This window comes from Rhincodon typus, chromosome 1 (genome assembly GCF_021869965.1).
Source record: "Rhincodon typus isolate 14 chromosome 1, sRhiTyp1.1, whole genome shotgun sequence".
Classification (NCBI taxonomy): Eukaryota; Metazoa; Chordata; class Chondrichthyes; order Orectolobiformes; family Rhincodontidae; genus Rhincodon; species Rhincodon typus.
Genome location: NC_063332.1, coordinates 53,287,581 through 53,302,512, shown reverse-complemented (window position 1 = coordinate 53,302,512; position 14,932 = coordinate 53,287,581). Strand labels below are relative to the sequence as shown.

At 42.2% G+C, this 14,932-nt stretch overlaps 1 protein-coding gene across 1 annotated transcript in view; it reads left to right on the top strand.

The window, feature by feature from the left end:
- LOC109927012 (transitional endoplasmic reticulum ATPase) overlaps positions 1-14,932 on the top strand; it is a 38,526-nt gene that overhangs the window by 22,940 nt on the left and 654 nt on the right. The window contains exons 7-10 of the mRNA XM_048595327.1: positions 5,575-5,677; positions 12,784-12,917; positions 14,603-14,738; positions 14,822-14,930. Coding sequence (XP_048451284.1) covers positions 5,575-5,677; positions 12,784-12,917; positions 14,603-14,738; positions 14,822-14,930 — 482 coding nt within the window. The remainder of the gene's footprint in view (positions 1-5,574; positions 5,678-12,783; positions 12,918-14,602; positions 14,739-14,821; positions 14,931-14,932) is intronic.

The following is a 14,932-nucleotide window of genomic DNA, read 5'->3' as shown; positions in this document are numbered from 1 at the left end:
TCATCTGCAAATTTCATCCTTTCCTTCCCCAATTCATCCTCTAAATCATTGATGTAAATTGTAAAAAAAAAATTGAGGGCTCAGCAGTTACGTTTGTGGGAGCTGACCTGCGACATCCTGCTAACCTGAGCAAAGTCCAGTTTATGCATACTTTGGCCCAACTCATCCATGCCAACCAGCTTTCCTAAACTGAACAAGTCCCATTTGATTGCATTTGGCCCATATCCCTCTGAACCTTTCCTATCCATGTACCTGTCCAAATGTCTTTTTAATGTTGTACTCACCTCTACCACTTCCTCTGCCAGCTCGTTCTGTATATGCACAACCCTCTGCTCCTCGGGTCCCTTCTGCTGCCCACCCCCACCCGGCTTAAGCCTATGCCTTTTAGTTTTGGACTCCCCTATCTTGGAGAAAAGATCTTGGCTATTCACCTTGTCTATCACCCCTCAGCCTCCAATGCTTCAGGGAAAAGAAGTCCCAGCCTATCCAATCTCACATCCAGTAATTCAAACCTTCTGGTCCTGGAACATCCTTGTAAATCTTTTGGCACCCTTTTCAGTTTAATAAATTTCTTCCTATAGCAGGGTGACCAGAATTGAATGCGGTACTCCAAATGTGCCTCACTTGTTCCTGGTGTTGGAGTCCTTTAAGTATAGCAAATGAGAATGACCAGGTCAAGGTAACATTGCACTAATTTCTATGATTATGAAACATAATCATGCCGGTTCAAGGGATAGAGTGTTTAGTTCAATATTTTTCAATACTTTAAAAGCACAAAACTAGGTCTCAAGTTATATTTAGTTATGCAGCAAAAACATGAAGAGGGCACATAAGTGATTAGCACTGCTGCCTTACAGCACTAGGGACCTCGGTTCGATTCCAGCCTTGGGCTGGAATGTGTCGAGTTTGTACACACTTCCCATGTCTGCGAGGGTTTCTGCCAGGTGCTGTGGTTTCCAACCACGGTCTGAAAATGTGCAGGTTAGAAGGATTGGCCATGCTAAATGTCCCATAGTGGCCAGGGATGCACAGGTTAGGCATGTAGTAAATGCGGGGTTACTGGAATAGGGTGGGCCATGGGTCTAGGGTGGCATGCTGTTTGAAGGGTTGGTGCAGACTTGATGGATTGGATGGCCTCTATCTGCACTGTAGGGAATCTGTTTCAATGAAGTAATTACTGACGTTCAGAGATTTTTGCTGCTCCTTGCCTTACATTTGAAGATTTATTACATTTCATAGACTTGAACAGAAGTTTCTTTTGTGATTCGTTCCTCCCAATTGCAGTACAATTTAGATAATGTTTCCAAAGCTCACTGTCCTGCGCTGTTTGCTGTGACTCCCACTGGGCTCCAATCCTGAAGAACAGGCAAGGTTATTTTTGCTTTCCTGCACCATTCATGAAATACATGAAGTCTCTTTTAGTAAAATGCTGTCTTAGCTAGAAAATTAGATTTAGCTATAGTAAATTTACCATTAAATAACAAGCAAAAGCAAGTAAACAAATGTGGCTGTTATTGGGGAATATTATGTCAAGAGATGGAATTACAGATTGATGTACACACCAAGGTGAGAACAACATGATACATCATAACTCCTGAGGAGCTGTTCATCGATCAGTCATTGTCAGTCAGTCACAATGTTCCCAGATACAATTTGATTTGAACCACCATTTACTTGAAAGCTGTCATCTTCAGAATTCTTCTTTTAGACTTATTCTTAAATAGGCATTGTTGGTAAGTCCAACATTCATTGCACATCCGTAATTACCTAAATCGGGTGGGTTTTTACAACAATTGATGCTATTTCCAGCATCACTCTTAGCGAGGGTAGTTTTGAATTCCAGCTTTAATTTAAATTCCACTAGGTGCGAAGGTGGGACATGAATCCATGACCCCAGAGCACTAGCCTGGGCCCCTAGAGTACTAGTCTAGAGAGTTTGCTACAAGCCCCTTTAAGGATAGAATCATAAAGTCAGAGTTATACAGCACCGAAACAGAGCCTTTGGTCCAATTCATCCATGCTGACCAGACATCCTAAATTGATCTAGTCCCATTTACCAGCATTTGTCCAATATCTCTTTAAAATCCTTCCTATTCATATACCCTTCCAGATGCCTTTTAAATGATGTAATTGAACTCACCTTGTTCCAGACACACACCATCTTCTGTGTAAAAACATTGCCCCTTGGGTCCATTTTAAACCTCTTCCCTCTCACCTTAAACCTGTGCCCTCTGGTTTTGGACTCCCCTGCGCTGGGAGAAAGGTCTTGGTTATTCACCTTATCCATGCCCCTCATGAGTTTGTAAACCTCTAAGGTCTTCCCTCAGCCTCTGCTCCAGGGAAAAAAGCCGCAGCGTATTCAACCTCTCCCTGTAGGTCAAACCCTCCAATCCTGGCGACACCCTTGTAAATCTTTTCTGCACCCGTTCAAGTTTTATGGCATCTTCCCCAATGTGGGGAGACCAGAACTGAGCGCAGTATTCTAAAAGTGGCCTGTACAGCCGAAACCTGACGTCCCAACTACAGTACTCAGTGTACTGACCAGTAAAGGCAAGTGTGCCAAATGCCGCCTTCACCACCCTGTCTACCTGCGACTCCACTTTCAAGGAACTTTGCATCTGCACCCCTAGGTTTCTTTGTTTGGCAGTACTCCCCAGGGCCCGACTATTACCTGTTTCAATCCTGTCTTGGTTTGCCTTACAAAAATGAGTCTTTGGATATTTTCAACTGCTCCATGTGTGTCATAACAATTATGTCAAAAAGATACAAAAACCGTGGACATTAGAAATCTGAAATAAAAGCAGAAAAATGCCGGAGAAGTGTTTAAATCTGTTTCTCTCTCCACAGATGCTGTAAGATCTGCTGAGTTTCTCCAGCATTTCCTAATCTTATACCTGTATTGATTCAATACTGAAGCATTTTTCACACTATGAATAGGAGCAAGATAAATCATTTAAGTCTGTACTAGATTCAATGAAATAATTGCTGATCTGTAATCTATTTCCACCTTTTCCCCATATCCCCATACCTGTCTCTGGTGAGGAGAAATCTGTCCATATCAGATTAAGAACTGACAACTGACTTGGTTTTCTGTGAGTCAACTAGTCTTCTATCCATGCTAGTATGTTATTCCATACACAGTGAGCTCCTACTCCGCGCTGTGTCAAAACTTGTTACTCCATCAAATTAAACTAATAAATTGGTTAAATCCAAAACTTGATTTCCCTTTCTGACTCTGTCCAATTGACTTGAGTTTTCCCAAGTGCCCAGTTGGAACCCCCTCAATAATCAATTCTAATATCTTCCCATGATTGATTTAAGATGTCAAAGTAGGTGATTCAGTCTATCAAATTTGCTCTGCCATTCAATTACAGAATGGCTGCTCTGCTTAGCCTCAACACCACTTTCCTTCCTTATCCCCATAACCCTCGATTCCCTTACTGATTTAAAAATCTGCCTGTCTCAGCCTTGAATGCTTCAAGCCAACTGGCATTTAGTTTCTGCCTTTCTGAATAGAGGGTTACGTTTGCTATTTTTCATAGAATCTAAGGAATTTTGGAAAATTAACACTAACGCATCTCATTAGTGACCTCTTTAAGACCCTAGGATGAACTCCAGGATCCAGGGTTTTAACCCAGAACTCCATCAGTTTGCTCAGTACCATTTCCCTAATAATTTATAATTTCACCAAGTTCTTCTGTTCCTTCAACCTTCTGATTTACAGTTATTACTGAAATGTTTTTATGACCTCTGTAATGAAGACAAGCAAAACATTTCATAGAATCATAGAATCCCTACAGTGTGGAAACAGGCCCTTCAGCCCAACAAGTCCACACCGACCCTCAGAGCACCCCACCCAGACCCATCCCCTATAACCCACCAAAACTACAAATCCCTGAACACTACGGGCAATTTTACTATGGCCAGTCCACCTAGCCTGCACATCTTTGGACTGTGGGAGGAAACCGGAGCACCCGGAGGAAATCCACACAGACATGGGGAGAATGTGCAAACTCCACACAGACATTCGCCCAAGGGTGGAATCGAATCCTGGTCCCTGGCACTGTGAGGCAGCAGTGCTAGCCACCGTGCCCGTGCCTATCCCCACCCTGTAGAGAACTAACAGCTACTCGACTTCCACTGTTCTTTTTCAAATACTTGTAGAAACTCTTGCTATTTGTTTTTAAATTTCTGGCTAGTTTTTTCTTTCGCTCTAATTTATTTATCTTCATTTAGCATTAGGTGATCCTCAACAGCCGTCTGATGTGCTCTCACCTTTGCGCAATTATATGCTGTGTTTAAACCCTGATGTCTGATAGACTGGTGGAATCAAGGTTTCATCTATTCCATATTCGAATATAAACCCTGCGTCCACCTATAAGCCACAAGTCAGTAGTTTTATGAAATGCTGTTGTTTTCATGGATGGGTACAGCTGCAGGAATATTTTAAAAGCTTGTTAGTATCAATGATATTGCAGAGTGTGCTGTTTGCAAATTGTCCTGCAGCAAATCACGAAGGCTTCTTTGATAGCACTTCCCAAAACCATGATTCCACCACCTGAAGGGGCAATGATAATACATGCAAGACAACAGCAACACTCTCACCTCCAAATTCTCCTTAATATTCTTTCATTATCGCCAAGTTAAAATCTACTCCCCTGTCCCATATAATATTAGAGCATTTTGATCATGCTAATGGCAGCGCTTAAGGTGAATTGAGTGGGCAGTGAGAGGTGAGCATTACTTTTTAATTTTTAAAAATTCACTACTGGGATGTGGGCATTGCTGGCAAGGCCTGCATTTATTGCCTGTCCCCAGTTCACCTTGAGAAGGTGACGATGAGCTGCCTTTTTTTGAACCACTGCAGGGCATTTTGTGTGAAAACTTCACAATGCAGTTTAGGAAGGTACTTCCAGAATTTTGACCCAATGACACTGAAAGAGCAGTGATATGATCCCAAGTCTAGATGGTAAGTGGCTTTCAGGGAAACCTGCAGACATTAGTGTTCCCGTGTTGTTACTGCCCTTTTCAACATAGATGGTAGTGATTGCACGTTTGGAAGGTACTATCTGAGGAACTTTGGTGAATTCCTGAAGTGTACCTTGTCAAAGGTATGCGCCGCTGCTACTCATTGTTAGTAATAGAGGGATTAAATATGGATGTGATGCCAGTCAAATGGGCTCCTTTGTCCTGGATGGTATGAAAATACTTAAGTGTTGTTGGAGCTGTATACATCCAGGCATGTGGTGAGTATTCCAACACCCCCCTGACATGTGCTGTGTAGATTATGCACAGGCTTTGGGGGGTTAGGAGGTGAGTTGGCTGTGGGATTCTTGGCCTCTGACCTGCCCTTGTAATCATGGTATTTATATGGCTGGTACAGTTCAATTTCTGGTCATTGTAACCCTAGAATTTGTTAGCCTTGTCCGTAGCCTAACAATAGGCAAAAGAGGCAGCATTTTTTGTTTTGGGTTTTAGTAATTATTTTAATCAAGGATGGATACTTTGCATTCATTTGTAAAGAATTAATGCTAGGCTTCTCATGTTTCTGTCTTGCCCCCTCTCCTAATATAGCCACCACGTGGTATTCTGTTGTATGGCCCCCCTGGTACTGGCAAGACCCTGATCGCGCGTGCTGTTGCAAATGAAACTGGCGCATTTTTCTTCCTTATAAATGGTAAGGTACGATTTTCTATTCATGCTAAAATTGTTAATATCTGTTTGTTTGTGTTGAAAGGATAAAATGCTATGTCCTTGGACTCAAAATGGTGCCTGGATGCTGGATGATAGAACATTGTAGAACTGTACAGCACAGTACAGGCCCTTCGGCCCACGATGTTGTGCCGACCTATTATCCTACTAAGATCAATCTACCCTGCATATCCTACATTTTACTATCCTCCATGTACCTATCCAAGAGTTGCTTAAAGGTCTCTAAAATATCTGACTCCACTACCACTGCTGGCAGTGCATTCCACACACCCACCACTCTCTGTGTGAAGAACCTACCTCTGACATCTCCCCTATACCTTCCTCCAATCACCTTAAAATTATGCCCCTTCGTAATAGTCATTTCCGCCCTGGGAAAAAGTCTGACTATTCACTCTATCAATGCCTCTCATTATCTTGTACACCTCGATCAAGTCACCTCTCATCCTTCTTTGCTTCAAAGAAAAAAGCCCTAGCTCCCTCAACCTTTCCTCATAAGACCTGCCCTCCAGTCCAGGCAGCATCCTGGTAAATCTCCTCCACCCTGTCTAAAGCTTCCACATCTTTCCTATAATGAGGTGACCAGAACTGAACACAATATTCCAAGTGTGGTCTAACCAGAGTTTTATAGAGCTGCAGCATAACCTCATGGCTCTTAAACTCCATTCCCCTGCCAATGAAAGCCAACACACCATATGCCTTCTTTACAACCCTATCAACTTGGGTCGCAACTTTGAGGGATCTATGGATGTGGACCCCAAGATCCCTCTGTTCCTGCACACTGCCGAGAATCCTGCCATTAACCCTGTATTCTGCATTCAAATTCAACCTTCCAAAATGAATCACTTCACACTTTTCTGGGTTGAATTCCATCTGCCACTTCTTTGCCCAGCTCTACATCCTGTCAATGTCCCGTTGCAACCTACAACAGCCCTCCACACTGTCCACAACTCCACCAACCTTCATGTCATCGACGAACTTAGTAATCCACCCTTCCACTTCCTCATCCAAATTATTTATAAAGATCACAAAGAGCAGAGGTCCCAGAACAGATCCCAGGGGAACACCACTGGTTCACCGAGCTCCAGGCTGAATACTTTCCATCTACTACCACCCTCTGTCTTCTATTGGACAGCCAGTTTTGTATCCAGACAGCCAAATTTCCTTGAATCTCATGTCTCCTTACTTTCTGAATGAGCCTACCATGTAGAACCTTATTGAATGCCTTGCTAAAATCCATATACACCACATCCACTGCTCAACCTTCATCAATGTGTTTTGTCACATCCTCAAAGAATTCAATAAGGCTTGTGAGGCATGACCTGCCCCCCTCAAAGCCATGCTGACTATTTCTAATCAAACTGTACTTTTCCAGATAATCATAAATACTATCTCTCAGAATCCTCTCCAATAATTTGCCCACCACAGAAGTAAGACTGACTGGTCTGTAATTTCCAGGATTATCCCTATTCCCTTTCTTGAACAAGGGAATGATATTTGCCACCCTCCAATTTTCTGGCACTACTCCAGTGGACAGTGAGGACACAAATATCATTGCCAAAGGGGCAGCAATCTCTTCCCTCACTTCCCGTAGTAATCTTGGATATATCCTGTCTGGCCCAGGGGACTTATCTATCCTCATGTTTTTCAAAATTTCTAGCACATCCTCCTTCCTAATATCAACCTGTTCGAGCATATCTGCCTGTTTCATGCTGTCCTCACAAACGTCAAGGTCCCTCTCACAGGTGTATACTGAAACAAAGTATTCATTAAGGACCTCCCCTCCTTCCTCTGACTCCCCACACCAGTCTTCTCCACTATTTCTGATTGGCCCTACCCTCTCTCTGGCCATCCTCTTGTTCCTCACATACGTATAGAAAGCCTTGGGGTTTTCCTTGATCCCACCTGCCAAGTTTTTCTCATACCCCCTTCTAGCTCTCCTAAGTCCATTCTTCAGTTCCTTCCTAGCTACCTTTTGCAGACTTCTACAGCCCTGTCCGATCCTTGCTTCCTCAACCTTAAGTAAGCTTCCTTCTCCCTCTTGACTAGGTGTTTAACATGTCTTGTCATCCAAGGTTCCTTCACCTTACCATCCTTTCCTTGCCTCAGTGGGAGAAACCTATCCAGTACCTGTAGCAACTGCTCCCTAAACAACCTCCACATTTCTATCGTGCATTTCCCTGAGAACATCTGATTCCAGTTGGTGCTCCATAGTTCTTGCCTAATGGCATTTTAATTCCCCCTCCCCCAATTAAATACTTTCCCATACCGTCTGCTCCTATCCCCCTCCATGACTATTGTAAAGGCCAGGGAGTTGTGATCATTATCACCGAAATGCTCTCCCACCGAGAGATCTGATACCTGACCTGGTTCGTTGCCAAGCACCAAATCCAATATGGCCTACCCTCTAGTTGGCCTTTCCACATAGAGTCAGAAATCCTTCCTGGACATACCTGACAAAATCTGCTCCATCCAAACTATTTGCACTTAGGAGGTTCCAGTCTAGGGAAGTTGAAGTCGCCCATGATAACAACCCTATTACTTCTGCACCTTTTCAAAATCTGTCTCCCAATCTGTTCCTCAGTGTCTCTGTTGCTATTGGGGGGTCTATAGAAAACTTCCAATAAAGGCTAACTGCTCCTTTCCTGTTTCTGACTTCCACCCATACTGACTCAGTGGAGAAACCCCCCTCCATGACCTCCCTTTCTGCAGCTGTGATCCCATCCCTGATTAGCAATGCCACTCCCCCACCTCTTTTACCTCCCTCCCTATTTCTTTTGAAACATCTATACCCCGGAACATCCAACAACCATTCCTGCCCCTGTGTTATCCAAGTCTCTGTTATGGCCACAACGTTGTAGTTCCAAGTACGGATCTGTGCTCTAAGTTCGTCACCCTTATTCCTGACACTTGCATTGAAGTAGACACACCTCAACTCATCACACTGACTGCCACTTTGCCCTATCAACTGCTTACCCTTCCTCATAGATTCTCTGCTTGCTCTATCTGTCTGTACACTGGCAGAATTAATTTTGTCTTCCTGTTTTTCATACTGCATTGTATTGATCCTCTTCTTTGTCCCAGCCTATCTGTCAGTTTCCTATTGGTATTCTCATTTCTATGTCAAATTGTTATGTTGTTTCATGTTTTTTTTACTTCAAAGCCTTTGTGTTGAGTGGTTAGGTATTTGATACCAGTGCCAGAATTTTCCTGCATTGGTGAGATTGTCACCAGGTATTGTAAATTTAGACTCACCAATTACTGTCTAAAATTTCCTTCATATTTTCCTACATTTTTTAATGATGTTCTAATGAAGTATATGGTAGCAGCCTGGCCATTTTAATCTAATGATTTGATAATGCCTTTAATCAGTTTGTTCAACTGCAGCTACTTGGTAAAATAGTGTGACATAATTAATGGAACTTTAATGGTCTAATAATACCTTACTCCGCGTTGGTAGAATCTGTATGGACTTCGCAGTAGTTGTGACAGCTGCCACCAGAGTTCTAACCTCAACCTTTGCATAACAAGATTTTATCTAGTGTTCTTGCTCAGAATGAATTCTTTCAGGTTTTGTGAGTAGTATCTTGTGCATTTGTTTCAGTTACCAAACTTGTAATCAGCAGAGTAATGTGTTGGACCCAGGAGAACTTTGAGGGAGTCCATGCTGAAGACAGACCTTGAATTCTGTCTGATTCAGAAGCTGACTAAATTATTGACCACATTTCAAACTATGGCACTGGCATGAAACCTGAGTGCTGTAACTCTATAATGCTCTACTAAATCGGAATGGATCAGTTCAATTTCTAGTCTGTGCTGCAAGTATTGTGGGAAAGCAGAAGTGGAGCATGAGATCATTTGGCTAAGATGCTTCTATCGTCCAGTAGCCTGCTCACATTTACTATCCAACTTTGAAAACAAGTGTTAATTTCAAGTTAAATGTTTGAAGGTAATCATCAATCATTTATCCAAGACACTGTGGATGCCACTTTCAGAAGAAAAGTTTGGGGAAACTTGAAGCAAAGGTTTGAATGGGTGGAAGAAGATGCTTATCATGTAGGCTTGGTGGAAGTACTGTGAGTGACAAGGGTGCAGAATGTACGCTGAGTGGGGGATTTCAGTATCCATCACTAAGAGTGGCTTGGCAACACAACTACTGACTGAACTGGATAAGTCTTAAAGGACATAGCTGTTAGACTGGGTCTGCAGCAGGTTGTGAAGGAACTAATAAGAGGGGAAAATATACTTGACCTCATCCTCACCAATCTGCCAGTTGCAGATACATCTATCCACAACAGTATTGGTAAAAGTGAACACCGCAACTTCTTGCGGAGTCTAAGTTCCATCTTCATATTGAGTAAGCACTCTATCGTGGTGTGTAACACTACTTGTTGTGCTAAATGGAAAAGACTTTGCTCTGACTGAGCAACTCAAGTCTGGCATCCATGATGTAGTACAACACAATCTGCAGCCTGGCATATCCCACAGAAGGTCATGACCATCAAGCCAGGGGATCAGCACTACATCAGTGAAGAGTACAGGAGGGAATGCCAGGAGCAGCATCAGGTATACTTGAAAATGAATTGTCAACCTGGTTAAGCTACAAAACAGGGGCTGCTGTGTGCCAAACAGCATAATTGGCAAATGATAGACATGGTAAAGTGCTTCCACAACCAACAGATCTATGCTGTGCAGTCTTGCTGCATTCAATTGTGAAATGAGATGGGTAATCAAACAACTTGCTCAAAGAGGAAGCTGCACAAATGTCCCCATCCTCTATGCTCAGTTTGTGTTCTGCCAGAGTCATTCAGCTCCTGATGTCATTTTCCATGTTTGAACAAAAAGAGCTGAATTTCAGAGGCAAGAGTGACTACCTTTGACATCAAGGCTACATTTGACTAAGGAGCCCTAGCAAAACTGGAGCCAGTGGGGAAGGGAGGTGATGGGGTAAATGTCCACTGGTTGCAGTCATATCTATCTGAAAGGTAGATCGTTGTGGTTGTTGGAGGTCAGCCATCTCCGCTCGAGGAAATCTCTGCAGACATTGCTCAGAGTATATATTTTCTAATCAAGCTGTTCAGACATGTGCTTACACACTTCCGTAGTGGGTGGTACTTGAGCCTGGGTCTTTTGGTTTAAAGGTAAGGACACTATCACTGCACCACAAGAGCCCACTCATTCCTTAGTGCCCTGGGTTCAATCATCTTCACCTGCATTAGTGACCTTCTTTTCATCACAATATCAGAAATGGGATTTTTGCTGCTGATCGCACAATGGTCAGCACCATTTGTGACTCTTCAAATACTGAAGTAGTCCAAGTCCAAATGTAGCAAGACCTGGATCGTTACCAGACATGAGCTGTGAAATGTCTCAAGTGCCAGGCAATGTCGCATCTTGAAAAGTGATTTTAACCTATATTGACATTCGTTGGCATTGCTGTCACTGCCCCACTATCAGTATTCTGGGGTTTACCATTGACCAGAAACTGAACAGGACAGCTATATAACTATTGTGGCTGGAAGAGCATTTTAGAGGCTAGGAATCCTGAAGTGAGTAACTCGCCACCTGGACTATCACCGAAAGCCTGTCCACCATCTACAAGGCACAAGTCAAGGATGTAGTGGAATACTCCCCACTTGCCTGGTTAAGTACAACTCCAACAAAACTGAAATAACACAGTGTGGAGCTGGAAGAACACAGCAGGCCAGGCAGCATCAGAGGAGCAGGAAAGTTGACGTTTCGGGTCGGGAGCCCTCTGGTAATCCAGCATTGGCAGTTCTTACTATCTCCAACAAAGCTGAAGTGTGACACCACCCAAAACAAAATAACCTGCTTGATGGACACCACATGCACAAACACTCTCAATCTCACTACCGATGCTCAGTCACAACAGTGTGTACCATCTACAAGAGTCATTGCAGAAATTCACTCAGGCTCCCTGACCACCCTTTCCGAAGCCATGACTGCTACCATCTATGTTGACAAAGGCAGAAAATACATGGGAACATCACTACCTACAAATAACTTTTACAATGCACTCACCATCTTGATTTGGAGCTATACTACACTTCCTCCTTTGGTACGTCAAAGCCCTGGAACTTAGTGTGCTGACGTGAATTGCAGTATTGACATTAAATTTCAGAAGTCTCCACCATGTGCAGATCGAGGGCTGCCCATATCCCATGAATGCTTTTAAAATAAGATACCCGACTGACTTTTTGTCCTTTTGATCGTGTCTTTCCTTTAAATGAAGAATGTTATTTGACTTAACTAATGATAGCACTCCCAGGAAATTTTGTTTCAATTATTAATTTGGTCCAGAGTTTAACTTTTAATAGATTATAAAACATTGTGGAAGAATTAGAGTCCAACCAAGTTCTTGCTTTCACCTGTAAGGAAAGATACTTCAGCTTGAGAGGCCTGATATTTTTAGAGCACTTTTCAAGATATTGTTCAGCCAAAAAAAATGCCATTGTAAATAAATTTTAGTTTCTCTCTTCTTTCTTGCTTTCTTGCTTTCTCCCTCCTACCACCACTCCCCGTGCCAGTAAAGCTGGATGTATCTGGCAAGGCAATGCAATCTTCATAGATAGTCACTGGAAATTTTCTTATGATATAGTGCACAATTTAGAGTCCAGAGGAGGTTTTCTTTTTGACTGGAGTCTTGATTTCAGCATTTGATTGCAACATAGGAAAGATGTGATTTGGATTTGTTGTTTGTTTTAAAGGGGTGTTTGGGGTAATGATTAGCAATGGATCCTAATATTACTCACTAGTGATCTGTTTTAAAAATGTACTCGTGAAGATAGCAGTGGTGTTCAATTATTTATTTGCTTGAATAGATTGTTGAAATTTGGTATTGTATATTTATACTCTCACTACCAAAGGATTAAGCTTTATTAGAAAATTAGTGTTTGCAGCACAAAAAGAACCTCTAACAATAATAGTACAGAATACCATTTAAGTAGCTAGCCATCATTGCACAATTTCATTCTTTATGATAAAAAAATGCTAAATAATTGTTAATAGTTTATTTAAAATAAACTATAACTTCGAAGATTTGTTTTATTACAGGACCTGAGATAATGAGCAAACTTGCAGGAGAATCTGAGAGCAATCTGAGAAAAGCATTTGAAGAGGCTGAGAAAAATGCTCCTGCAATAATTTTTATTGATGAATTGGATGCCATTGCTCCAAAGAGAGAGAAGGTATGTTCTATATGTAATCAAGCCACAAATATAATCAGTCATCTCCATACTTTAATCTGAGTTTTTTCAAACTTGAGTAACAACTGCATCTCTTAAATATTTCATCTTTGGCCTCAGTTTGAATGTCATCTGAAAATTTGAAATAGTACATAGAACAGTACAACACAGTACAGGCCCTTCGGCCCACGATGTTGTGCCGACCTATTATCCTACTCTAAGATCAGACTAACCTGCATGCCCTTCATTTTTCTATCCTCCATGTGCCTATCCAAGAGTTGCTTAAATGTCACTAATGTATCTGACTCCATTACCACTGCTGGCAGCAACTTCCACACACCCACCACTCTCTGTGTGAAGAACCAACCTCTGACATCTCCCCTATACCTTCCTCTAGTCACCCTAAAATTATGCCCCCTCGTGATAGTCATTTCCACCCTGCGAAAAAGTCTCTCTCTGGCAATCCACTGTATCTATGCCTCTCATCATCTTGTACACCTCTATCAAGTCACCTCTCATCCTTCTTCGCTCCAATGAAAAAAGCCCTAGCTCCCTCAACCTTTCCTCATAAGACCTGCCCTCCAGTCCAGGCAGCATCCTGGTAAATCTCCTCTGCACCCTCTCTTAAAGCTTCCACATCCTTCCTATAATGAGAAGACCAGAACTGAACACAATATTCCAAGTAAAATATTACCTTCATTATCATAATTTGTTTTAAATTTTCTGTTGAAGGAGTTCTCAATGAAATGATTCGTGCTGTCAGTTCCCCATCCTAATTATATTCCTTTCTCTCATGTTCTGTGCATAATGTATTTTTTTTTAACTTATACTGTAAGGGGCCCTTGTGATGCAGTGGTAGTATCCATTCTGCTAGACCTAGAGGTCTGGGTTCAAGTCCCACCTGCTCCAGAGGTGTGTAATAACATCTCCTGTACAGGTTGATTAGAAAAAATAGGTATAATAATCCCCTAAATGCCTAGCACAGGAGTTTCCCTCTTTTTATCTTTTTCTCAGGGCGGAAATGACTATTACGAGGGGGCATAATTTTAAGGTGATTGGAGGAAGGTATAGGGGAGATGTCAGAGGTAGATTCTTTCCACGCGCCCACCACTGTGTAATGCGCTGCCGGCAGTGGTAGTGGAGTCAGATACGTTAGAGACATTTAAATGACTCTTGGATAGGCACATGGATGATAGTATAATGTAGGGTATGCAGGGTAGTTTAATCTTAGTAGGATAATAGGTTGGCACAACATCGTGGGGCGAAGGGCCTGTACTGTACTGTACTGTTCTATGTCCGAGTCCATTGATAGTTTGCTGCTTTCACTGCATGAAGTTTATTACTGTCTGCAATTTTGGATCATTTCCTGTATCTTCCAACCCAAGTTACAGATAAAAGCTAGTGATCTTTGAAGGCACAGTCCATCACTACCCATAGATTGGTATCTTATCATTCTAATATTGTTTCCTACCTTGCAGTATTGTTTTCAATCCGTGCTGTAAAGCCTTCTTTCAACTACATTACTTCAGTTTTAGCTAGGCTATTTATGCTGTAACCAAAAGTTTCATTTAATGAGTTTTTAAGTGACATTTCCCGAGTTTTTAAGTCACCTTTCCCCACTGTTTGCTGTATACAATTGCTTACAAACTGAAAATTGGATAATTTTCGTAAATTCTTTACCTTTGTAGACTCATGGCGAAGTGGAACGTCGTATCGTATCACAGTTGCTCACTTTGATGGATGGTTTGAAACAGCGGGCTCACGTGATTGTTATGGCAGCTACAAATCGACCAAACAGCATTGATCCTGCCCTTAGACGATTTGGTAGGTTGAAACTTTAATTTATTTGAATGAAGCGCATGCATGTGTACTCATGCATTGTAATAACTTAATCATTTGACCTACAGGCCGATTTGACAGAGAGGTGGATATTGGTATTCCTGATGCCACAGGTCGACTGGAAATCCTACAGATTCACACAAAGAACATGAAGTTGGCAGATGATGTAGACCTTGAGC